Source organism: Ambystoma mexicanum, chromosome 14 (assembly GCF_040938575.1).
Source record: "Ambystoma mexicanum isolate Mex_15411 chromosome 14, UKY_AmexF1_1, whole genome shotgun sequence".
Taxonomy (NCBI): domain Eukaryota; kingdom Metazoa; phylum Chordata; class Amphibia; order Caudata; family Ambystomatidae; genus Ambystoma; species Ambystoma mexicanum.
This window is the reverse complement of record NC_090940.1, coordinates 542714233-542741667: the sequence shown is the minus strand read 5'-3', so window position 1 is coordinate 542741667 and position 27435 is coordinate 542714233. Positions and strand designations below refer to the sequence as shown.

Below are 27435 nucleotides of genomic sequence, written 5' to 3'. Positions count from 1 at the left end.
AGATTTGCAGAGGGGACATAGAAGAGGATATCAGTGAAAAGTTCTCTAAAGGATGCGCTGACATAGTGTCTGCCATGGGAGGTCCAGGGTTTTGCACTTGAGATGTCTTTTTTTGTGCTTTTTTCAACCAGACTTTGTGAGAGAGGGGGAATAGGTGATAGTTTAGCAGTTGGAGAATATATGAGAGATGGAGAGGGCCATAGGTCGGCAGAGGTTTGGACAGGAAAGAGAGAGGAGTGGCTGGCTGCACAGTACAGTTCTAGCTAAACTCACCAGGAGGCCTAGTAGGAGACTTCAAAATGGGGGCACAGCACAGAGAGATGCAGGAGGTTAACAGATGGAAATCAAATACACCTAAATCCGATTTTAAAAATGGAGGCACAACACAGTGAAATGTAGGAGGTTCACAGATGGAATTAAACACACCTAAATCCGATTTTGAAATATGGAGGCAGAACACAGTGAAAGACAGGAGGTTCGCAGATGGAATTAAACACACCTAAATCTGATTAATTCGAGGTACCTAGTATTCATAAGTGTACTGATGAAAGCTGAGAGTTGGTTTCAGCGCTGAAAGAAGAAGCGAAAGGCACAGTTGGTGGACCTGGAAGAAGTTGGTAATCGGGAGGACAGAGCATAGCTCAGGAGGGTCAAGGCCAGTGGCGGCTGCTATCATAGGGCGGCCGGGCGCCGCCCCCCAGAAAAAAAAGAGAGAAGCTAAAAGAGATTCAATCAGAGAACTGCTCTGATTGAATCTCTTTTAGCTTCTAGTGCTGCATTTCCTTTGCCAACAGCGCAGGGGTGCTGTGGCAAGGAAACAATATTGTATAGGCTGGACCGGCTTTCACAGCGGGGCGCGTCCCAATTTAGTATATTTTTTTCTATAGTAGAGTGCATGGAGCTCGTAGCTCCACACACTCTACGTAGCCCCTTTAATTAGAAGCCTGGCGGGATGCTTCAGGGGTGGCCCCGCCAGTATAAAATGTGCACAAACAGCGCACTTATCCGGATTCCCTCCCCTGCCATGGATACAGTATTGTCATTGGCTGGCAAACAGCCAATGACATTACTGTATCTATGACTGGCGGCGCAGGGTGTGTGCGTGCGCCTGCGCTGCCTTCACACATCTGTTTCTCTTTCTGGAGTGGTCGACGACGAGTGAACAACACGCGAGTGCTGTTGCACCAGCCCAGCGGCGCTGCGGTAAGTACCCCATGTTTGTTTCTGACTTTAAGTTTCTTCTCTGTTTGGGCCCGGGGACTCGGGAGTGTTACACTTACACTACCCTCCCCCAGGCCCAAACTATGTGGTCCACCACGGCCCAGGCCCAGTCAACACTGAACGACGTGTATGCCATGGCCTACACGTCGTTCAGTGTTGCTGCCGAGCTGACTGCCGTCAACTTGGGGCAAGCCTTGGTGGTAGCGGGACGCCCGCTAACACCAAGGCGGGGGCCGCCTGGGCCTACTTTGTTTAACCCCGGTCCGTGCCGTGGCCCAAGGGCCTTGCCTTGGGCCACGCCGGACCGGTACGCAAGGCCCAGGGCAGGCAGGCGTGCGCTGCTGCTGCACTGTACATTTTGATCCGATCAAAATGTACAGTGCAGCAGCAGCGCACACCTGCCTGCCCTGGGCCTTGCGTACCGTGATCCTCCCTTGTATGGGAGAAGGAGTGGTTAAAAACATCAGGATTCGACTGAACAAACGCACGGACACAGAGTATAAAATGGGAATCCACCAGAATTCGCATTTACCAAAACACGAGGAAAGTACATTTTGAAGCTGTTTTTGCTGGTTTTAAGAACGTTTCAATACGTCTAGCGGGTTACGGCTATATGTTGAATAATGGGTGTTATAAAGCATTCTGAGCACTTTTGTACAGCCGCGGCCCGCGACCACTCCCGCATCATTGTGCCGTTTTATATTTTTCGGCATATAAAACCAGAAACGGCACAAGTCACCAGGGAGAGCCCTGGCAGGGAGAGGCCCTCTCCCTGCCAGGGCTCTCCCTGGTGACTTGTGCCGTTTTATGTTTTCAGCATTTTTTGTCAAAAAATGCCAAAAATATAAAACGGCACAATTAGCATGATGCGGGAGTGGTCGCAGGCCGCGGCTGGTGATATCGTAACCATATTTTATTTTTCGTACTGTACCTATGAACAATGCTATGTGATGCCACTTCCTTTTTTGTCAAGGGGTGAAAGGTTGTGTTCCCTCGCTTCACGCTATCACTTTGCCGTGGGGTCAAATTACATCACTTCCTGTGATGTCACCAGGGGTCAAGGGTTGTATGATGTCACTTACACTACCCCTGGCATTTTGGTGAAATCACGCCCATGGGCCTGACTAGGCTTGGGATGGCAGGCCCTGGTCTGCTCCCCCCAACATGCAAGTGATTACCATACTATCCACTTATGTGTGTTGGTTAGAATTTAAACCGTCTATCATGATAGTAATGGGTATCAGACATTATTTGTACATTTGAAGCCTAGCTCTGCAAAATTGTTGTTCCAACTACATGGAGTCATCTGCTCACCTTATAGATGAAATAATCGCACACATTGTTTTCGGGCAGACTTTGTGGTTAAAAGTCTAGTTGTCCTCCATCTAACTCCTGAGAAACAGCCAGGGGAGGATATGACAGAGTGGTAATAATGAGCCCCAGATAGAAAATGACATGTGCCACTGCTTTTATTGACACTGCCACAGAGCAGGGCACTCTGGTCTGTGCACTGGGATTTCAAGCAAGACCGCACTCACAAAACGTCCTATCGGTCTGCCCCGTTTCTTTGAAGTGGGAGGGCTGCTCCATTTCCTGAGGCCTACCTCTCTCTTTCCTCTCCTGCATGGGAATGCTCAATGCACGCTGTTGCCTGCTCCGCACTTCATTGACGACGTTTTCCCCCAGTGCTGCCATGTTACCATGATCGTGCACTACAGCATGGACACCACAGAAGCCAAGTCATCTTTTTTTATTTTTTTTATTTTCAGCGCCAATATCCCCACAGGTGCTAAAAGCATTAGCACCTAGGGTGGGGCAGGGGAGCCGGGCAGTAGGTCCCCGTCACCCTTGTTTCACTTGGGACGTTAAGATGGCTTCCCAGCACCTATGTCTTGGAATTCCTTCCCTTGAACCGGGCGCTGAGCCCTTAGAATATTGCATGCATGACCTCTGGAGGATAGCTCAGTGGCAACGTGATCGCCTTGGAAGCAAGATGACATGCAAGCAAGACGACACAGAGCACCACAGGTTCGATATTTTCATATTTTAGTGAGTTTTTTGGACAATAAATTGCACATTTTGTAGGCCATTTTTCCCTTTGGGGGGGGTGGGCTCGCGCGCTCGCTACTAAATTTGCCCTGGAAAATGTACGCCCCACCAGCTTTCAAACTCACCAGCCACCACTGGTCAAGGCCCTCCAGGACCCGACAGGCTCAGACAGAGGCCTTAGGTGGTGGGTCTTGATTTCAGGGAGGGGGGCGTCTTTCGCCTGCCGATTCCTGATTGGGCCTAGGTAGCAGGTATGGGCCAATCACAGCAGGGCCTGCAAGTAAGGGACAAGCACTCCATTGCCTGAGGCAATGATGGAAGGAGGCCAAGATGGAGTAAACACAATGCAGACAGGCTGTGCTCAGGTGAATAAGAGCTCAAGGCAATGAATGCAACACAAGTGGTGGGATGTAGAAGGCAGAATCCCCCAATTTCGACAAAATGGGACAATAAAATGTTTTTATCAGCACTCGATGTAACGCGCCATATGGGGGCCCATAAAAAGCATCGGGGCTCACCTTGCTTGCCGGTATTGCCAGACTTCCTCAAAGTCTCATGGAGATGTAAGCAGGGCTCCGTGCTGGAGCGAATTGGCCAGAATATCTAATAGTGTTGGCTAGGTTATCTAGCAAAACGATGTGCATAGTCTAGACTCTAGGGTACATTGGTGGGAATATACTAGAGTCCATTGGTTGGCATTATGGGACACAGAATGGCAGTCATATTTTATTTTGCAGTGGTGGGCATATTTTGAAGCACTATTATGGGCATACTCTCTTGTACATTGGTGGGCATGTTGAGAGGCAGAATGACTGTTGTAGAATATTATACATTGAAAGGCATATTTTCAATAACAAATATGGGCATATTCTCTTGCCCACTGGGTGGCATTTTGTAATGTGTAATCAAATTATGTCATGTGCCTATTATGAAGCGAAAAGATGAGTATATTCTTGCGAACTATAAACACCAAAAACCTTTCTATCTTTCTTTTTTCTCTTGCTTCCTCTTGCTTCCTCTTACTTCTTGACACTAAAGGCACAGCACCCTGTCTTTTATGTTACAAGGAAATGAGTAGGGATAAACCTTGCTAATAAAGTAACCATCATCATTAACCTAAACTACTTTTATAGATACAGAATCAAAAAGAAGGGGTTATTGGCTTTGTCAACACTTGTTGTCTGAACTGCTGAAGGGCCGTTAAACCCTGGAAACTGACTAACTGCCTCTCTCATGCTACTCAACTGCTAGCTAATATAATAAAACAACCGCTTTATCCACAGAGTCCAAGCTGAAGTTGACGACATTATTGGATCGAAGCGAGACCTCGAGTTCGATGACCTCGGCAAGCTGCAGTATTTGACGCAGGTAAAGGGAGCCATAATGCCCAAGAGCTTTGGCAGCCATTTTAGATGGAAAGCCCATTCAGTTTCATCCTGGGAAAGTAGAGTTTCGTCGTGGTGGTAGTTTTGCTTATACATTCGGACCTCTAATGCTGATACAGGGCAGTGCAGACAGTAGTTAGGTTCGGGCTGGGCCTTTATACTTAATGAGGTTTGCTGAACCTCCAACGCCATTCTTTTCCTGGGGTTCAATTATTGAACTATGGAAGATGGTAGTACAGCAGAAGGGCTTGCACGTATTGCTTATGATATCATCTGTAGCTGCATCTTATTTTTTATGCGTTTGACCTGACCAGTCATAAATTGTTGATGGAAAAAAGGGAAAATAAACGTACACTTTTCGATCAGTAGAATATTTTATTTCTATTATTTTGTTTCATTCTAAAACATTTCTAGTTTCACTTGCCATAGATATACCTTCCAGTATTGCTTATCTAGTAACGTTTGCTTACAATAGGTGCTTCTGCTTGTATATCTTTCTTGAGATTTCTACTAATGGTATATTAAACATTATAGCTTGTCTTACCCTTTGGTGAAACTAATCACCAGAATAAATTATATCAGGTGCAAGGACCTATCATATACTACTTGAGTGTTTTGCTAAAAAAAAAAACACATTAGTACAGAGCTCTCAAGTGTCCTATGGCCTTGCGCGCGACGGCCAACATCTCCTGGTTTTGCTTTGAATTCTGGTACTTGTAATTGCCTATCATTCAACTCGGAAAGAAAAAACTATAGGTCCCAGAATCCAAAGGGGGAAAAACAGGACTGGATGTCCGTCTCATGCGCGGCCTAGGGAATCCCGAGTGCTCAGATTAATAGAGTTTCCAAAATTGTTTAGCATCCGCTCCAGATGAGGTTAAGTAGTGTGTGAAAAAGTCAATGCAATCGTAGACTATAGGATTGTGGCATACTGAAACGTCCCAGTATCCGTTATTGAAATAGTAAACAAAAAATACATTAAAATGTTACTTGTTGGTAAATGCAATATAAATTACAGAATAGTATGGCATGATTTTGTACTACCCACATTTAAACAAATATGGTAAATCCTAAAATGTACTGAGTGCTTGCGGCTGTGAGTTATTTCTATTGCAACACATGTTATTTGCCATGCTTCATTGTGTGGTATTTCAGTTTTTTTTTATTAAATCTAATTTCTTGCAGACATACTATACTGCCTGTTTTGTTGCCATTACATGTACAGTCTCTGAAGGGCCATACAATCGCTTCTTGACGCTTGTGCAGAGTTACTGAACTCACGATTCTTTAGAGCTCTTCAATTAAAGTTTTTTCCCCAAATCTTTTGCAACTATTTTGAGTTGCACTTGTCATTTGTATCATTATGATTAGAACGAAAATGATAATCTGTCTGGAAAGGTACAACGCTTAGTTTAACTAACACGTTTGTTTTGTCCGTAAAGCTGTGCAACCTTTGACTATCCAGATGTTTTGGACTACAACTTCCATGAGTCCTGTCTAGACTAGTCAACGAGGGCATCTTGGTCCAAAACATCTGCTAAAGCCCCTTGACTCTGGTGGGTATTTTAGATAGAAATAGTGTTGGCCGCTGGCAGTGGGTTTCCCTATTGTGGGATCTTGGGACCTTTCCTTACAGTTAGGGATCTGCTCTCCACAAGGTCTGGACCACAACTTTCATCAGCACTAGACAGCATAGTCAATCATCTGGGATCATGAGATTCGTAGTTCAAAACATCTGGAGAGTCACTGATTCCAGAGCCCCGGTTTACACTCTGACTAGCGAGAAGATTGTTCTCTGCTGTTTGTGGGTGTCTATGGTTGTTGCATAGAGAGCTGGTGTGTCTTGCAACATATAGGAATGTCTGTGTGTGTGTGCGTGCAGTGTGATCTGGAGCTGACAGCAGATTGTTTTGATTTTTACCAATGTGTTATTGCCTGGATCTCTAATTATTGGGTCGTATCTGCGTTTTGTTTGCCCAGGTCCTTAAGGAAACCCTTCGATTATATCCCACGGCTCCTGGCACTTCACGCCAAGTGGAAAAAGACACAGTTATTGAGGGATTGAAAATTCCTGCAGAGGTGGTATTGATTGTAAGTACAATATCTCTTTAGGCAACAATCGCTAAGTTTAAGAGTATTCTGGTTGATGAATGCCACAGCGATGTCGGAAAATATGAACCAAAGCATGGTATCCCAAAATTGACGGGTGGGAGGTTTTGAATGAATCCCAAGCAGTGGCATTCCTGGGGAAGCCTTCTATATCATAATGAATGAGCCTATCTGTGCCATTTCAAAAGCGGAGCAGCCGTATGCAAATCAGTCTTGGACCTGAGCGCAACCCAGCTTGAACGGCTTCAACATGTGGAGCCAGACTTGATTAGGAAATGGTCGTCGACTTTATGTATTGGCACAGCAAGCTGAAACACAATGGAATGGAAGGTTGCCCAGAGCCTTGCTAGTGGTTCTGATTAAATACTAGCTTTTCCATCCCCCACTCTTTGATGTTACCAAGAACCAGAGGTCACACCGGACTTTAATCCACATACAACCCACTCTACCACTGAGGATTCTACTAAGCGTGCACAGGTACATTTTTGTTATGCTTCTAGTTATTTTCACACTTCCAGGGCAGGGCTTTTGAAAGCATGGAGACCTTTGATCAAACAGAGTGTAAGTCATTGTTTTCCTAATTCAATTTTGCAGATAGAAACTGTGCATGGCTCTTTAACAGTCAATTGCACAGTCTTGATCCTACGTGCAGCTTCTTTCGTCTCATTTCTCGCCCTTTTCACAGTTTCACCCATGTTCTGTTGCTGACCTGCATTTAACCAAACCCCAAATCACAAGCATATGGATTGACACCTTACATAATGATCCTAAGTCTTGTTTTCCATGCATTGTTGATGGAGAGAAAGATGCATGTAAGAAAGCCACCAATTTCTCCTGTCAAATGCCATATTCCCCTCTTATTTAGTCACCTGGTTAAAACCAACCCTGCCTTTGAAAACTGATCCCACATCTATCCCACTTACCTGTTCATGTTATTTCTCATTGAAATTTGACAAGATTTTTTAAAATACAGAATTTGATCAAAGTGCAGGATCGCAAAGTAATTTTGTTAATAGGCTCCTGCTATGTCTTTACTGCGTCCCTTTGAAAACATGTTACATAGTCTGTGTAATTGATCACACAATAAAAACCTGAGTGACCAGCAGGTCTCTGACTGTGGGACACATCAGTACCAATCAGTTACCCAGTTGATTGCCAGGTTGGTCCTACAGACTTCCAGAACGCTGCCTTGCAACACCCGTGTTGGGGATCTCCAGGATACAGCAGTCGTCTTCACGGTGGCATTGCACTCCTAGGGATCCTGGCGTGACATTCAGGTATTCTGTTATTAGGTTCCAAGCAAAGTAGATCTAATAGTGGAGAGTCCGCGGAGAGGAGCTTTAAGATCAGGCACTCATCACTTCGGATGCTAGGACACTCGTCACAAAAACTCACTTGTAGTAGCTGGATATCATTACAGGTTGGTCCACTAAAACATTCACTTCTTTTCCTGGGAGCTTTTCAATCAGAGAGACAGGTTGTTGGGAAGATGAAGGTAGTTTCATATAGTTCCCGTACCCTCCCTATTTCTTAGCACCAATTTTCCACTTTTCCTCCTTTCCATACTGCTGAGCCCTGTGTGACCTCGTTGTGGTAAAGGAATATTTGGGCTCTGTAGGAAAAGCCAGTGATGAGTTAAATCCTCAGCACCACATTTTCATCACTAGCAAGTCCTGAACATTTTAAAAATGCACAGATTTATATCTTTTAATCTTTAAAATCCCACTGGTTGCACTGTTCTTCAACAAATTCTCTCACATTCTCTAAGCATTAGTATGTAAAGATTTGTTTCTGTATCAATATTCTTTAAGTGTATCCTATTCTTTTAGAGAATGGAGGGCCCTTATTTGTATTTGTTCATTATTTATATTGTGCACCGATCCCTGAGGTAACTGGGTGCTGGAAAACTTGGGTGTTACATGCATAGAAAAAAAGAACAACAGTTAGGAAGATCAATGGTTACAGTTAGGTCTGATGGCAAACTTTACAAATAAGCGCAGATGAAATAGGCACAAATAGGATGGATGTCGGCAGTATAGAGACAGAAGACAAAAGCCTCATCGGATAGGCTTGTTGCTAAGCCAGCTTTTTATTCGTAATTACAATAGACTTAAGAAACGTAATTTAAACTCACCCACAAGCCTGTCATTAAACCTGTGCTGTTCTGTGGCGCCGGTTCACAGATTTGTGCCAAGTGACATTGTCCTATAGTGGAAGGAACATAACATCTTAACGAAATCTGTGAGCGTGACTCTCCAAATCACTGCCGTCAGTGTTTCCTGGCTCCTCCTGCACCTCCTCCATTGTGTAACCCAATGGCACATGTCTCATCCACTCACTTCAAGAGACCGATGTAGAGGTTAATTTACCCTCCCCCCCCCGAGTCAAAGTGATGTGGGCAGGACTCTCTCACAAATTGACGTCATTGTCTGCTCCTTCTGCCAGGATGGCACGTGTCTTGTCCACTCACTTTAACTGGTGCATCACCAGCCTCCCCAAGTCTCTGCTGCTCCTCCCTCCAAAATCAGTTGGGTGTGCCATTCCTGCAAGCAGCCTTCATGGAAATGAAGTCTTTCACAGTTACCCAATCAGCACACCATCTCAGGGATTCCCTCTGCCTAAGCACACACCTGGTGGCACTTGTGTGTCCGCCCACTGGAAATCACTGAATTGATCATGCAATGTTGCAGTTAGGGAGCTTTTTACACAACCCTCTGGGGAAGGCTGTGTCACCATTGTGACGTTTCATTAGGTGTTGTCACTTCTCCCCAGGGGGAAGCCCCTTCTCATGAGGCTAGGGAGGTGAGGCCACTATCCAATATTCCCTCTAGGGGTGATTTAATGCAGGATGACCTTGTGGGGGAGGACTGGCCCTCCTGGAGATATGGACGACCACCTGGGTAAAAGTCGGTAACAGTGCCCACACCGTCAGTATAGGGACCAGGAAGAAGGTGCACATAGTGAGAGCAGCAGAAGCCAGAAATGCCCATACAGCTCCGCGAGAACATGCAAGCACTCGAGAAGAACCGGGCCAGAGCCCCCGAAACAACAAAGATAACGGACAGGTTGTGGGGACCTATAGGAGTTTGGAAGTGCGGGAGGGACAAACGGCACAGGGATAAAGACACAGCACATTTCCTTGTGGCAGTACTTGGGAAGAGAGTCACCCAAGTGGGCCCAGTGAGAAGGGAAGAGAACAAAGGGTCAGGAACCCGAACCAAGGAGACATATATCGCAATAAGAAGGATCTTCCTTGTGGCAGCACTTGGGAAGAGAGACAGGAAGAGAACGAATGGTCTGGGACCTGAACAGATGCGAAGCCTGTGTGAATATGAGTCCTCTTCCTTGTGGAAGTACTTGGCAGGAGAGTTAACCAAGTGGGCCTGACCAGATGGGGGGAGTGAGCCGTTCCACCTGATCTTAACTGGAACTTTGTTGTTACTGACAACCAAGGGAAGGGAGACATTCCCCCTGCACACAGTTGGAACTTTGTTGAAACTAGACATCCAGGGGAAGGGAGTCATTCCCCATAGACACAATGGGAACTTTATTGTTACTGACATCGGGGGAAGGGAGTAATTTCCTATGGACACAATTGGAACTTTTGTTGACACTAACATCTAGTGGAAGGGAGTCATTCCCCCTGGATCAAGAATGAAGATTACCAGAGAAGCCAGGGGAAGGAATGAATTCCCCCTGACGACGTCTGGAACTGTGTGTAAACCAAGACCATAGAAAGGGAGTCATTCCCCCTGGTATTGACTGGAGTCCTGAAGAGATTTTCTTAAACACCAGAAGAAGGGAGTCATTCTCCTGGTGAGATAACTTTACTTTTGATTAGGACTCTTTGAGATAGAGTTAAGGTGTTGACTTAGGACGGTGCTTTCTTTAGTTACAGACATTCTAACAGAGCCTTTAGTTTTTCATTTGAGGCAGGGAAACCCCTTTTAGAGTTAGGGATAGCTGTTTTTTTTCATACATTAAAGGTCTTTGCCAACCACCATAACACCCCCTGGTCAGTTGCCTTCTTCTGCACCCTTACACCATCTACCCTAATGGCAGGAAAGTGTATCGCCCTGTGACTTAGTGGGACCCGTGAGGTATGTGAACCCCAGAGCCAAGGACCCAGGCAGACACCGTGGAACACACAAAGGCCAGAGCCATGAGGAGGGAACTTGGGACGATATGGCCAACAGGAAGCCTACATGCTGTCAGGTGAATGCGGAGATCGGCATCCTGCCGTGACAAGGACTGTACACACTGGCACAGAGGGGAAAGTAAAAACCGGCACAAGGTGGGATGTAGCTGCCTCCAAAACACAGAGAAAAGCCCAGGAAAATGCAAGCAGTGTTACAGACCCAAGAAAAAACATTGCAGTCCATATAAAAGGAGGGAACTGGCACAGAAGGGAATGTGGGATTCCCGCTTACCTATATCAGCTGTGAACTGTCTGTTACAAATATCGGGCACAGAGAGACCGGACCCTGGAAGCATGATGGCATCATGGCAGATAAACAGTCGGAAGCCAGATGAAGGGGGAGGGGCTCGCTCTATAAACTCACATCGAACGTGGGAAAGAAAGATGATGATTGGGCAGGAGAGGGAAAGCTGGACATAAAAGCCAATGAGTTGGCTACATTTTGTCTTTTGGGTTTGTGTCGCTGCAGGAGCAGGACTACGGACCTGAACCTGAGGAATGTTGTTGAGTGAATTAGGAAGACCTGGAGATAAGCTAAGGAAGGAAGAAGCCATCCTTAAAGAAAATACTTGAATATTGATTTAGAGACTGGAGCAAACAAGAGCCTTATGTGGGTAGAAATCCCATAATCCTCTGTTATTCTATTTTGGTTTGACTCACTAAAATCCTTCTCTAACATCACTACTGCCTCTCGACTCGCCAATCCCATAAGTGGTGGCAGCGGTGGATTGCCAGTCGCCATGGAGACCATCATATAAATGGTAGCAGGGGGACACCAACAATTAAAGCAACAGTTAGAGCAGCTTCTGCAAGTCCAGAGTCACCAGGCCGAGGTGGATAGACCAGCTTTTCAACAAGCCATACAGCAACAAGGCACTGCATAGGAGAAGAACCAAGAGGCTATAAGACAGCTGAGTGAGGCAGTCAGCACATCAAGGGTTCAACCAGTGGTAACCCCCACTATATTACAAAAGTACCAGCCAGGGGAGGATTCTAGTTTTTTTCTCACTAACTTAAAATGCATCGCCAGAAATGCTCCGTTGCCACTAGAACAATGGAGGCATTACGTGGTTCCTCTCCTCACTGGCGCCATGTAAATCTCATACCATGTTGCGAACCCAACAGGGGATACACCTTATGGGGAATTAAAAAGAGACATATTAGAGCGTCTGGGAATGGATGAAGAACCGTACCAGATTCAACTTTGAGAATCCAAATTAAAGAATGGTAAGACACTTCGTCAGTTCTACGGTATACAGGACCTGACTGCTAAAGGGCTGCAAACCAATACAGCTACTGTGGCTCAAATGATGGAGAAGATCTTATTGGAACAGTTTGTGGATGCTCTCCTGCCGCAGATTCAGAGGTGGGCACGACAACATCATCGCTCTACTTTATCAGAAGCCATTAACAGAGCAACAGCATACCAAAAGGCCATATTTTCCCAAACCTTTGGAATTTGCAACAGTATTAAGTCGACGACGGAACCTGCTGTGTCCAAAACCACAAGTCCTTATTGGCAACCGGTGAAGTCCAAAATCGTGAAACCAAACTCCTGTCCTGCTTTGCTATTACCAAGTCTGAGTCAACCACAATGCTTTGACTGTGGAGAATGGGGCCACATAGCCAGGGCTACAAAACGGAGCAAGCCAGGGCCCGTGGGGATCAGGGTTCTACAGACTCAGGAATATAGACAAAGAAGACTCCCTACACCATGGATGTGACAGCCGATGGAAGAGCTTACTCATGCCCTTATTGACAGCGGAAACCAACAAACGGCAGTGACACCCCAAGTAAGTGGAGTGACTGAGAACCCCAAAGTGCCTATCCCTTTTAAGTGTGTACACAGAGATGTAACTCATACCTCTCTTGTGTAATAAAGTTGGGGGATCAAGAGAATACCACAGACATAAGAGCCACCATAACCCCTGCCTTGCCTGCCCCAGTCCTTATAGGTACTGGCCTATCCTACTTCCAAGAGCTTCTAGCCGAGCAGAGGTGGCTCCTAACCGCCCAGTTTTCCCAGGAAGACATACAATCTTCTGGAATACATGTTAAAACGACCCAACGGCAGGTCAGGAGACGAAAGCTAAATGGAGGAGGAAACAAGATTATGTGTGTGTAACAGACTGGAACATTGCCATCCACCTGCCCTCATTTAGAACCGAAAGTCAAACAGACGAGACCCTAAATAGAGCAAGAAAACAAGCAGAAGCCGAACAAGGCCCTGCAACTGAGGGAGGACCCTGGTTCAGGAGAAGAAATGGGTTATAATACAGGGTCTTAGTGGATGCAGATCAGAGGGAAAGAGAACAGCTGCTAGTCCCACAGGCATAACGGGAAACCATAATGTGGTTAGCACATGACCATGCTACAGGATGACATTTGGCAGGGTTTAAAAATGCAGATAAAAATCCTGAAAAGATTCCTTTGGCCAGGAATCTACAATGAGGTGGCAAGATATTGTCAGAGGTGTCCCAGTTGTCAATGGAACAACCCATACATTCCTCCGAGAGCACCTATACAGAGGATGCCACTCATTAGGGAACCATTTCAGCAGATGGGCATTGATATAGTCGGTGCCATGGAACCCATCAGCCGAGGTTATCGATTCCTACTGGTGGTGGTGGACTATGCCACTCGATACCCCAAAGCCTTTCCTATGAGGGCTTCTTCTGCATGACAAGTCTGTGATATTCTTATTCCCTGTTTTGCAAATGTCGGCCTACTTAAGGAAATTGTCTCAGACCAAGGCAGCAATTTTATGTCAGCCTTAATGAAATAAGTCTGTCAAATGATGTAAATCAAACAGCTCCTTGCTACAGTGTATCACCCTTAGACCGATGGACTCATCGAGTGATACAATAAAACCATTAAGCAAATGTTGAAGCAAGCTACAGAACCCAGTGGACATAATTGGGACAGAGCGCTGCCATGGGTTTTTATGGTGTTGCGAGATACCCCTCAGTCCTCCAATGGATTCTCCCCCCTTCAAGTTGTTTTTTGGGAGACAGTTGAACACTATCTTAGATGTTGTTGAGGAAGAATGGGAAGCGCACGACGAGAAGACACTGACTGAGTACATGGACGATTTACACGTAAACCTTGGTCACCTAAGAGATCTAGCGCTGGATAACCTGGGTCATACTGAACAAAAGCAAGAAGATCAGTATAACAGGGCCAGTCGAATGAGGACTTTCCAGGTCAACGACAAGGTCCTAGTCTTAATCCCCACCAGCGAAAACAAAAGGTTGGCCAGGTGTAGAGGACCTTATGTAGTGAAACAGGTCCTAGGACGTGTCAGTTAGTTGATCAGTCAACCTGATTGAGTACAAAAGGAAAGGAACTATCTACTCAGAGTGGAAAGAATCCCCTGTGTCCATGGCCTTAATCACGAACTCCGAACACTAGCCCGCTGAACAGTTTCACCAGATAGAACCAACTGGGATCAAGGATGTACAATGGGGAACCAATTTCCCTAGATAGAAACGAGAAGAGCTGTTAGAAAGGCTGAGTCCTCTTAGACAAGCCTTTTCCAATTTGCTAAGAAGAACAAGCTTGGTGAAACACGCTATCAGAACAACTCCTGGGAAAATCTTCTGGCTTTGGCCTTAAAGCATCCCAGAAGCAAAAAGGGAAGACGTGAGTCGAGAGACAGAAGACATGCTGGAAATGGGGATTATTGATGTCCAAAAGTCCTTGGTGTTCTCCTATTATTTTGGTACCAGAACCTGACAGATCAACCAGGTTTTGTATGGACTCTAGATAGCTCAATTCCATCTCTTCCTATGAGGTATAGCCCATGCCTAGGATCAGTGAACTCCTAGAAAGACTCGGTTCAGCTAATTACCTGAGTACCATTGATCTGACACGGGGGTATTGGCAAATCCCTTTAAGAGAACAGGATAAGGAGAAAACAGCCTTTCCCAGTGCCCAAGGTCTAACAGTTTACGGTTCTCCAGTTTGGCTTGTACGGAGCACCAGCTACGTTCCAGGTTTTCATGGACCACATTTTTAGATCACAGCTTTTCTTGACGATATCGTCATCTTCAGTGTAGCCAGGGATGAAAAGCTTTGTAATGCGAGCACTCAGTGAAGCTGGTCTGCATATCAATCCAAAGAAAACCATACTAGGGGCTAAACCAAATACCTTGTGTATACGGATGGGAGAAGGAAATAGGACTTCAAATAGACAAAGTGGAGACCATGAATCAGCTACCGCTTTGCGATACAAAAAGAGGAGTACAAGCCTTCCTAGGTTTTGTCAGTTATTATCAACGATTCATTCCCCACTGGAGAGTCTATAACCAGCTAGCAAGTGAATGCATAGAACCCCTCAGCCAACCAAGCTGCAAAGACAATTGCTGCACAAGTGTCATTGAGCTGCTGCAAGTGTTGTCTTCATGCACCCTAATTATTAGTATTTTTTGGTTTATGTGCTTTTTTCTTTTTTTTGTTTGAAGACACCAAAGCAAAAATCCCCAAATAAATGTAATACAAGCACGGCAAATCCAACACTTTAAGCTTATGTTTAGTCTTGGGATAGGCATTTGGCACTGTGTGGGGAGCTCGAGGCAATAATAAACATCACACAGAGTGAGTTTAACAGATGTTTATTTCCATAACAAAATGGTCAGCGTCAGATGAAGGCCTAGCAGGTAAAGGGGAAGTGCTACAATTAAAGAGGGTCTTCTGAATAAGAACATATCAGGATGGGTTAAACTAAATGTTGATTCCTTAGGTGCCTCTGGAATTCTAATACGTCCTTGCCCCTCCAGGGGCCCCCAATATCTCATATGATAACATCTCAAAAGGATTGACTAAAGGAAAAGTCTTAAGCCTAAACTTAATGTGCTTTCAGCCTCCCTGTGCTAACAACACAAAGGGTTCCAAGGATTTGGCCAAGGCAAAAGTTAATGAACCTACCCTTTCAAGTCATCTCTATTCGAATGCAAAAACAAAAGAAAGCGTGTTCTGTAATTGTTTCAAGATAAATCACAGGTCTCTCTACGACATGGGATTCCAGAATTGATGGCGGGCCTCTCCTGGACTTCAGCTTCTGGGTTCCCTGCGGGTCCTTTCAGAACCTTCTGTCCTCTATCTGTCTCTCCTTGTATCAGGGTTCACAGTAGGGGTGCCTCTCGTAGGGCCTTGGGTGTGGCATTAGGTACAAGGGGTATCGCTCATAGGCCCTGATTAGCAGCATTCACAATAGGCTCCTCTCCCAGGCCTGCCACGTATCCTCTTGTACCAAGGCTTTTTCTTCTCCTGTCCCCACCGTAGCAAGAGCCCAGGATTCTCCGTAGGATCTTTCCTAGGCCGTAGGGTGCAGGATTTGCAGTAGGCTTATCTCCTAGGCTTTGGGTTAACAGGCTCACTATAGGCTTTCCGGCATCTCTGCCTCCGGCAACCCAGGCGGTTCCATACCAGCCTCCACAGTCTCCACATGCAGCCTCCAGCTCCGATCAGCACACCTCAGCCTTCGGCGCCCAGTACTCCTCCGCCCGCTCCAGACCAACAGGACACCGATGAGGAGGAGGACCCCGACACTCTGTCTTCGGCCAAGGCATTCCATGAACGGCTCGCAGGTCTGGCCAAGTACTTGGGGCTTCCACAAACCGAGGTCGAACAACCAGCCGGGGGTCCTGGCCGAGGTACTCACTCTACACCCCATGGCTAGAATGGGGATTCCGATGCAGAAGGACGTTGTCGCATGGGCCAAAAAGGGATGGCTTAAACCCCATTCAGCGGAGCCCACCAATTGGCGCCTCAACGCCAAGTACAGGCAATTGGAGGTGGATACACTCTTGCTGTCGGCACACCCTCAACCACACTCCTCTGTGATTGCTGCAGCCTCTATCTACTCGAAGCCTCAGTCTTCCTCTGCCACCTCGTCCTCGGCTCTACTAGGCAAGGAGGAGAAGCTCTTGGAGGCATATGGAAAGCATGTCTATTCCAACGCCTCGCTGCACCTTCGTCAGGTGAATGCGGATGCTTTGCTCGCAGCCATTAATCAAAGGGTTTGGTGGGAAATAGCCGTCTTCCTTCCAGAACTTCCGGTGCACAGTCAGGCGCACTTTAAGGCGGGGCTGACAGAAGCAAAGATGGTAGCTCAAGACATCATGGAAACCACAATGGTGCATATAGACACCTCAGGCCGTGCCATCTGCATCGCCACCGACATGAGAAGGCCTGCCTGGCTGCGGGCTACCAGATTCAACCCGGACATCCAGGAGCGCATATTGGACCTTCCATTCGAGGGTAGCGACCTCTTTCATTCCACCACCGATGAGGACCTTGATAAGAAGAATAACAGTTCCCAGACTGCAAAATCCTTATCTATCCTCACGAAGTCCATGCCCAAGACGTACAGCCAGACGCACCAGCATTCCGACAAGGGGCGGACCTTCCAGGAACGAAGGTCCAGGCAGCCAGACCGATCTCCAAGTCAGCACCGCCGCAAACAGCACAAGGCAGGGAATAAGGGCTTCTTTCAGTCCCCCACCTCAGCCCCAGCCTCTGGATCCACGTGTTTCCGGTGGGGTGACAGGCTTGCCCTTCACGCACAGTATTGGCGTGCGAGGTACGCAAACCCTTGGATCCTATCAGTAGTGTCTATGGGCTACTGCCAACCAGTCCCTCCCTCTCCTCTATCCTCTCTTCCATTCCCAGAGATTGGGACAACAACTCTATTGACGGAAATTCGATCGCTTGTCAGGCAGTGGAAGAAGTCCCAGCCTCCCAGCGGGGCATGGACTTCTACTCCAGAATTTTCACCATACACAAGAAGAACAAGGCTGGTCTGATAGTTGTGATGGGCCTTTCCACTCTGAACCTTTCCTTCCCACTTCAAAAGTTAAAGATGGTTACCCCAGCGCGTATTGCAGAAACACTGTGCAAGGGAGACTGGATGTGCTCCCTGGATCTGAAGGACACATACCTACACGTCCCGTTTTGGCAGCCCCATCGGTCCTTCCTGAGGTTCAGGATCATTTCCAATACAAGGTTCTACCTTTTGGCCTCGATTCAGCCCCCAGGGTCTTTACCAGACATATGAATGCAGTGGCAGCCCATCTCAGGGTCCAGGGGCACCATGTCTATCCATACCTAGACGACTGGCTCATCAGGGCGAGATCCCCGGAGGCGGTCCTTCGCACCTCCTCCGCCCTCATGAATACGCAACATGAATTGGAATTCTCCATCAATCTCAAGAAGTTACAGTTGGAGCCGACGCAGAGTCTAGCGTTCCTGGGCCTCTTCTGGGATATGAGCTCTGAGAGTGTGTTTCCCTCAGAGGAAATTTTCTCAGCAGAGAGGTAACCTCAGCATGGTGGTACCAACACCTCTTGGGTATCATGGCGGTATGTCTACTGGCAGTGCCTTACACAAGGCTCAAAATTAGAAGATTACAGCTGCACTTTGCAGCCTCATGGAGCCAGAAGCGTGGTTCCCAGGCGGAACTTGTCAGCATTCCTCCCTTTCTCCACCAGGACCTTATCTGGTGGAGCACGGACTGCAATTTCAGGATAAGCAGACCTTTCCGACAACCAGCACTGCAAGTTACTATCACCACAGACTCTTCCTTTGAGGGCTGGGGAACTACCTTGGACAACCACAGTGTCCACAGAGTTTGGTCTCTTCAGGAACAGGAGGCCCATATCAATTGGCTAGAGCTGAAGGCCATCTGGCTTGCTCTCAAAGCATTCCTGCCGCTTATTAGTGGCAAGATGATCCTCATTCAAACAGACAACTCCACCAGCAGGTATTACATCAACAAGCAGGGTGGCACCAGTTCTCCTACTCTATGTACTCTCGCGGTCAGTATTTGGGAATGGGCTCTGGTGAAGAACATACACTTGATGGCGATCCACCTCCCGGGGGAGACAAACCTGGAGGCGGACAGGCTCAGCCGGTTGGTTGAGGACAATTACAAATGGCAATTGAAAGATCAGGTCCTTCAGGGGATCTTCGATGGATGGGGTCATCCGCAGATGGATCTCTTTGCCACCTGCTAAAACAGGAAGTGCCCTCAGTTTGTATCTTGGCAGGGACAGGGCCGAGGCTCTCTGGGCGATGTGTTACAACATGGAACAACATGAACGCATATGCCTTCCCTCTGTCACGGATGATGGGAACCAGCGGATTATCCTCCAAGTCTGATAAATCAACGTCCACCTCCCCTTTCTCCTCACCTGTCTCTTTCGAAACGGTTTCTTGTCTGGAGGCCTTGTTCTTGGGCTTCTTCTTCTTTGTGAAGAGGTACGGCCGTCCGCGGGAAGAAGCCACCCTGATCCCCTGATAAACAGGGAAGCAGCCGGCCCCCGTCCCGCAGAAACCAAGACGAGAGGAAAAAAGCAGCTGCTTAAAAAAACCTCTCTACGATGTAGTTGGTACGGATGCTGTGCAGGCAGAGATGACTGGAGAGCCCGGGAATGCAGGGAACAACCGGAGCAGGAGAATCAAGGTAAGTCTCTCGGTGCGGCAGTAAGCTGGAAAATCCGGAGATGCTGATACTGAACTAGGAGCAGTGCGAGGGACTGGAATGGAAGCACCGCCAGGAACCAGGAACGTGATCCGGGAGAAAGGAAGGAGAGGAGAACCCCGAAAGGTAAGAGGACCGAGAGGACGGAAAGGCAGAAAAAAGGGAAGGAAGGGGGAGAAGCTGAGTGGAAGGATACCGCGATAGACTCAGCGGAAAATGGCAACAGGAAAAGGCACGGAAAACAAAGTAGCACGGCAACAAGGAAAATGAAACAAAGTTGCAACGCACAGAGCCCAGGGGAGGGCGTGGATATATACAGAAACAAGAGAAAAAGACTAGACCGTCAAACCAGGAAGTGAAAGGAAAAAACACGGAACAATCTAATGGCGCCGCCAACACCAAGCCTTCCATAACCGCCAGCGACCACCAAAAGACGGCGGCATGACAGTATGCCCCCCCCAAGGGACACCCCCCCGGCTTACCCGGGAACAGACGGTGAAACCGCTGAATCAACGCCGGAGCGTGCACATGTGACACCGGTTCCCAGGAGTCCTCTGAGCGGGGGTACCCTTTCCAGTGGATGAGATACTCCAAGCGACCCCGCCGATAGCGGGAGTCACGAACGGAGGCCACCTCATACTCATCGGAAGGAACCACCTTGGGGACCGGGTCCCGTGGCAAAGGACGATGGTAGGGATCGCCCCTACATTCCCTCAGGAGAGAGGAATGAAAAACAGGATGGAGACGGTGCATGTGTTTGGGCAACTGGAGGCGGAAAGCCACGGGGTTGATCTGGCGAAGTATAGGGAAAGGACCCAGGTACCGGGGAGACAGTTTAGAGGGGTGAAGCCAGCGAGGCAGAAACCTAGTAGATAACCAGACCTTGGTGCCCCTCCGCCATGCCGGAACAGGCTGGCGCTTAAGATTGCAGTATGATCGATACCGAAGACTGCTTGCCCGCAAACATCCTGTAGCAGACTTGTGAGCCTCCGAGAAAATGGTAAGTAGGGCATCCACAGATGGAGTGGTAGAAGGAGGAAAAGAGAGAGAAGGAATAAAGCTGGGATGGAAACCATAAGAACAAAAGAAAGGACTGAGACCAGTGGCACTGTGTTTGGCATTGTTATAGGCAAATTCCGCAGTGACCAACAGACTAACCCAATTATCCTGTTGGGCATTTGTGAAGCAACGAAGATACTGCTCCAGTGTGGCATTGGTTCTTTCAGTCTGCCCGTTAGTCTGTGGGTGAAAACCAGATGACAATGCTCGTTCCATTCCCAGTCTCTCACAAAGCTCCTTCCAGAATTTTGAAGTATACTGAGAACCTCTGTCAGAAATAATCTTGTCTGGAGTACCATGTAAGCGAAATATTTCTCTGGCAAATACAGCCGCCATCTCAGCGGCAGTGGGAAGACCAGCCAAGGGAGTGAAATGTGCCATCTTAGTGAAGCAGTCGACTGTTACCATGATACATGAACAACCTTCCGAGGGTGGCAGATCCACAATAAAATCTGTGGAAATAAGGCTCCAGGGTCTCTTGGGAAGGTCCTGTTGGAGAAATCCAATTGACTTTTGAGTGCAATGTTTGGATCGACAGCATACCGGACATGACTTGACGTAGGTTGAAACATCTTTGGCCATACCGGGCTACCAGAACCTGCGATGAAGCAATTCCAAAGTGTTCTTAACACCTCTGTGTCCGGCCGTTGGATCGTCGTGGCACCACCTTAAAACCGACTGACGGTTGGATCTGTCTGGCAAAAACAATCGCTGTTGCTTGAAACATAAACTATCTTGAATGGATAGGTCCTTTGAGAGAGGAAAGGTGGACCGCGTGGCCTTGCGGACCCTTTCTAAGAAAGACTCCACCGAACAGATTACCTTGACCTCAGGAAGCATGAGACTGGGAAATTCCTTTTGAGACACGTCTGGATATGGCTTTCTAGAAAGGGCATCGGCTAGTATGTTCTTGGAACCTGGTAAGTAAGTCAATGTGAAATCATATTGGGAGAAAAAATGCGCCCAGCGAGCCTGACGGGAGTTGACACATTCCATCTTTTGTAGAATTTTAAGGTTCTTGTGGTCAGTTCTGATCTCAAAGGGATGGTTTGCTCCTTGTAGGAGATGTCTCCATTCTTCGCATGCGGTTTTCATGGCCAGGAGTTCTTTTTCTATCACCGAATAGTGTGTCTGGCTGTCATTCAGTGTCTTGGACATGTAGGCAACAGGATACTCCAAACCTTCATGTTCCTGTAGAAGAGCTGCACCAATCGCCGCAGAGGAGGCGTCAGTCTCCACAATGAATCTTAGATTCTGATCTGGTTGACGAAGTACCGGGGCAGAACAGAATTCCTCCTTAAGTCGTTGGAAAGCTCGGTCTGCCTCAGAAGACCAGATAAAGGGCATTGAAGACTTTTTTAACAGCCTCGTAATGGGAAGAACTCGATCCGAGAAACCTTGGATGAATTTGCGATAAAAATTGGCTAGTCCTAGAAACCTTTGGACGTCTTTGACGGAATGGGGTGTAGGCCATTGCAATATGGCGTCGATCTTAGTAGGATCCATGCGGATACCTTCTGAAGACAGGATAAAGCCAAGGTAGTTGACCTCGGAGGCTTGAAAAACGCATTTATCGGCATTGGCCTTAAGTTGATTGTCTCGCAGTCTTTGAAGGACTTGGTGGAGGTGATCAGAATGGAGTTGGGCGCTTTTAGAATAAACCAGAATGTCGTCAAGATAAACGACGGCACAATGGAAAAGTAGATCAGAGAAGATGCGATCCATGAATCTCTGGAATATCGATGGAGCGTTGACTAGGCCAAAGGGCATGACACAATATTCGTAGTGTCCGAAGGGAGTGCGAAAGGCCGTCTTCCATTCATCACCTGCTCGTATCCGCAAAAGGTGGTAAGCTCTTCTTAAATCGATTTTGGAAAAGACTTTCGCCCCTTGAACTGCTTCCAGAATGTCTCCGATAAGTGGCATGGGATACCTATCCCTAAGCGTGACTTGGTTTAGGCCCATATAATCAATGCAAGGACGAAGTTCATTGGAACCTTTCTTTGGAACAAAAAAAGTGAAGCCCCAGCGGGAGAGAATGAAGGTCGGATCAGGCCATGATGTGAATTAGAATCCAGATATTCCTTGAGAGCCTTCTTTTCCTTGAGAGAAAGAGAAAACATTCGTCCAAAAGGGACAACAGCATTGGGCTGGAGAATGATCTGACAATCCTCTGGTCTATGAGGAGGTAACTCCTGCGGGCCATCGTCCATAAACACCTCCTGATAGCGGAGATATTCTTTAGGGATGCTGTTTATCTTCAATATATCTGAACTGGAGGTTATATCTGGAAAAATGTGGACAGAGGTATGCTTGGTCTGCGAAGAACATGGCCGATGACAAAATGTTGAAGTAAATGACAGTTGATTCTCCAATGTCCAATCAATGGTCGGGTTATGCTTCCGAAGCCCATAGATTCCCAGGATTACTGGAAAATGTGCTGCTCGGATAAGGTCGAACTGAATGGTTTCGTTATGATGTAGGATCTTCATCTGCATAGGAGATGTGGTATGGGTGATAAGACCCGAGCTGAGTGGTCTACCATCCACACCTTCCACCTTTTGGTCCTCGTCTTTCTGCAAACGGCGAATACCGACCTTTTCCGCCCAAACCAAGTCCATAAAGCAGCCAGCAGCGCCGCAATCCAGTAGAGCCAGTACCTCATAGGACTGCTGAGAGATGCATAACTCTACTCCGACTACCATAAGACGGTTGTCTTCTGTAGTAAGCATGGGTGTGACTGATAAAGAAACGAAGGGACCAGGAAATCCCCCTCGGTAACTTGTCCCTACTAGCTCCGAGGACTGGCGTTTCCCGAACGTCTTGGTGGTACATTAGGGCAGTCTCTAAGAATATGCTGGTTAGAACCACAATACATACACAGGTTGTTCTCCCTGCGTTTTCTTCTTTCTTCCGAGGTGAGTGGCCCTCGAGTAGTTCCAATTTGCATTGGCTCTTCTTTCGACATACAGGTAGGAGAAGGAGAGGTAATCCCAGGATCAGGCGTAGCAGGAAATCCACGCTGTCTTCGACGTTCAGACCGCCGTTCTGAGAGACGGAAATCCAGCTGAACCACTGTAGACCACAAGTCGGTTAAAGTGGCTGGTCTGGTTACCCTTGCTAATTCATCTTTAAGGTCTTCCCTTAATCCTCGGCGAAAAATGGTGTTCTGAGCGTTCTCTTGCCTGCCTGCGTCTGCAGCCACCCGTTTAAAGCGGGAGATGTAGGACAGAAGATCTGAGCTTCCCTGTCGAATGTCCAGTAACTGTTCACTGGCGACTACCGCAGTCTCTTGCCTCTCGAAAGCCAATTTGAACTGGGTGGTGAAACCGGCGTAATCGTGTAGTAACGGGCTGGCACCGGTCACAAGCGGGGTAGCCCAGGAAAGAGCGTTACCCGTAAGGTTAGAAATCAGAAAACCTATGCGGGCTGCATCTGAGGCATATGTCTGAGGTCTGAAGGTGAAATAGATTATGCAAGCCTCCATGAATTCCTTAAATCTAGTAGGTGAACCATCATATTTACCGCAGGCTAAGGGCATAGGAGGCAGATCACTCTGGGACTGTTCGAAGTGGTCGACCCGCTGTCTCAAAGCAGCGTTTTCGGCCTTTACAGCCTGTAATTCTAATGTTACATTCTGCATTGCGGTGAGCAGCTCTTGGACCTGTTCCGGAATAGACATTGTAATCTCTTTCGGGCGTTGCAAACTGTCACGGATGATGGGAACCAGCGGATTATCCTCCAAGTCTGATAAATCAACGTCCACCTCCCCTTTCCCCTCACCTGTCTCTTTCGAAACGGTTTCTTGTCTGGAGGCCTTGTTCTTGGGCTTCTTCTTCTTTGTGAAGAGGTACGGCCGTCCGCGGGAAGAAGCCACCCTGATCCCCTGATAAACAGGGAAGCAGCCGGCCCCCGTCCCGCAGAAACCAAGACGAGAGGAAAAAAGCAGCCGCTTAAAAAAACCTCTCTACGATGTAGTTGGTACGGATGCTGTGCAGGCAGAGATGACTGGAGAGCCCGGGAATGCAGGGAACAACCGGAGCAGGAGAATCAAGGTAAGTCTCTCGGTGCGGCAGTAAGCTGGAAAATCCGGAGATGCTGATACTGAACTAGGAGCAGTGCGAGGGACTGGAATGGAAGCACCGCCAGGAACCAGGAACGAGATCCGGGAGAAAGGAAGGAGAGGAGAACCCCGAAAGGTAAGAGGACCGAGAGGACGGAAAGGCAGAAAAAAGGGAAGGAAGGGGGAGAAGCTGAGTGGAAGGATACCGCGATAGACTCCGCGGAAAATGGCAACAGGAAAAGGCACGGAAAACAAAGTAGCACGGCAACAAGGAAAATAAAACAAAGTTGCAACGCACAGAGCCCAGGGGAGGGCGTGGATATATACAGAAACAAGAGAAAAAGACTAGACCGTCAAACCAGGAAGTGAAAGGAAAAAACACGGAACAATCTAATGGCGCCGCCAACGCCAAGCCTTCCATAACCGCCAGCGACCACCAAAAGACGGCGGCATGACACCCTCCCACTCCCCTGGTACACAGGGTGATCTGCAAGATAAGGGAGTTTCAGCACCTTAGTATCATTCTGATAGCTCCTTGGTGGCTGGCGAATCCATGGTTCTGGGAGCTGCTTAGCCTGTCGGATCAGCCACTGATGCACCTTCCACTGGGCCCTACTCATCTACTATCGCAGCAGGGGGGGCACGGACATCCAACCCTCCCCGCCCCGCAGAAGTTAGCCCTCGCAATGTGGTTCCGGAACAGGTCACATTAAAGCAGCTGCGTCTTTTGCAGGCTAACCTAGACATCATACAGGGTGTTAGGAGCGACACTACTAGGAGCCAGTACAAAAGCAAGTGGACTAGGTTTTGCCACTGGGCGGAGTCAAAAGAGGTCGATCCTCTTACTTGCACGTTGGGCGATGTGCTATCCTTCTTTTCACACCTCGCACACTTGTGGCTGCAAATAGACAAATGCTGCACCGATCTGGCGGCCATTGGAGCCTACCGGAACTCAGAGGAGTACATTTTCTCCTCCTCCAACCCGGTGGTTAAAAGACATCTGGCGGGCCTCACCAGGCTCTACCTGCCTATCAAGAACCAACACCCCGTGTGGGACATCAACCTATTCTGGGGCGCCTTGGTGCATAAACCTTTTGAACCAATGGTGTCCGCGGACATCAGGTTAGTCACCATTAAGACAGCCCTCTTGGTGGGTCTTACGTCTGCACGCTGAGTCCACAAAATCCAAGTTCTGGTGCCTTTCGGAGCCTTACACTACCTTTCATAGGGACAAGGTGGTGCTCAGAACGCATCCCGCGTTCTTGCCTAAGGTAGTCTCTTTGTTCCACCTGAATGAGGAGATAGTGCTACCTACTTTCTTTGGGGACCCTAAGGACGATGCCCAGAGGGTCCTGCACTGTCCAGATGTTAGGCACGCTCTAAAATTCGACCTAGACAGAACTAAGAGGTTCTGCAAATCTGAGGCTCTCTTGGTCACCTTCAGGGGGTCAATATCAGGCTTCTAAGGCCTCCATAGCAAGGTGGATGGTTTCGGCCATTAAGGAGGCCTATGAGGGCCAGCACAAGCCGCTTCCGGCACATATGCATGTCCACGCTATCAGAGCCAAGGCCACGGCTGTCGCGTTCCAGAGGCACGTTCCGTGGCAGGACATCAGCAGGGCGGCTAGGTGGGACACTCCTTCGGCCTTCTGCAAGCTGCTATTGTTTGGATGCTGGCTCCAGGTCAGATGCTGCATTTGGGCAGGGAGTATTAAGGAACTTGTTTTCTTAAAGAGGGTCACCTCTCCACCCTGGGGCTACATTCAGTTGTGATCGCCCATACAGTATGGAGGAAAGGGAACGGGAGGTAGGAGTAATTATAAGTTACTCACCGTAGTGACTAACGTACTCCTAGTCCATCGTCCCCTTTCCTCCATACGTCCCACCACCCTCCCCCCTAATAAAACTGGTGTCATTAGGCAATGGTAATATTGTCGATGCGTCAATGGGGACTGAGGATTGGGGCCTATGGGCGGAGTCAGGGGAGCGCATGTTCCTGGGGCCGCGCCCCGCGCGTCTCTAAATTTAAAGGGGAAGATGATTTTTTCTGGTGAAGAAAGGTTGCGTCTCCCGTTCCTAGTTAGTCACTGCGGTGAGTAACTTCTAATTTATCTTCCTGAGTGGTCACGGGTGGAAAGCCCAATGCTTGGACTTTCCAGTTCCCCCAAGGAGTGAAGAGGGGCTGTGGTGAACTTCAGGTCAGCCAGCCTCTTCCAGGGTGTACAGTTCTTGACTACTCTTCCCCCCTCCTTCCAGCCTTTCCAAGCTAGCACTGCCTTCCTCCCTCCAGCAGCCTCCCCTTGTGTCAAGGAAGCATCAGCAGTTATGTCTACTTCCTCTGGTCCAAGACCCAGACTGAAGTTTCCCAGCCCCTTTTATAACCTTGTGCCTCTGGTGCAAAGCACTCTAAGCGGTTCACTTCTAGACTCTTTGGTCTCCTTCCCTGGGATTGGTTAGTCTTGGTAGTAATGCTGTTTCCTCTTTTTACCTCTTTGCAGAGGTATTCAAACTGTGGGGCGGGGGCTGCAGCCTAATTCCGGGGGAGCACGAGACCTCAGCTTGAAATGTAAAAAATAAAGTGAGGAAAGAAAAGAAGGGCAGGGGGAAGCCCTCGGCAGGGGCAGCTTGTATATAATGGGCGTCGACCCATGGCCCCCTCACCCATTATAGAGAAGCCAGCCTAGTGAAACACTGAGCGCTCCCTCAGCTGCTTTTTCCAGCTGTGGGAGTGCTTCAGGGCTGGCTGAACTCTCAAAGGGAAACTCTGTTTCCCCTTGACAGTTCAGTTCCCCAGCCGCTCATGCTCAATGAGTCATGCAAGGCTGGGGGCATTTTGCTTCGCCAGCCTTGTATAGCTCATTGGAAATGC

At 48.0% G+C, this 27435-nt stretch overlaps 1 protein-coding gene across 1 annotated transcript in view; it reads left to right on the top strand.

Annotated features, from left to right (window-relative positions):
* The window catches only part of LOC138526942 (cholesterol 24-hydroxylase-like), a 428213-nt gene that overhangs the window by 312229 nt on the left and 88549 nt on the right, over positions 1-27435 (top strand). Inside the window, exons 11-12 of the mRNA XM_069637835.1 lie at positions 4554-4638; positions 6636-6746. Coding sequence (XP_069493936.1) covers positions 4554-4638; positions 6636-6746 — 196 coding nt within the window. The remainder of the gene's footprint in view (positions 1-4553; positions 4639-6635; positions 6747-27435) is intronic.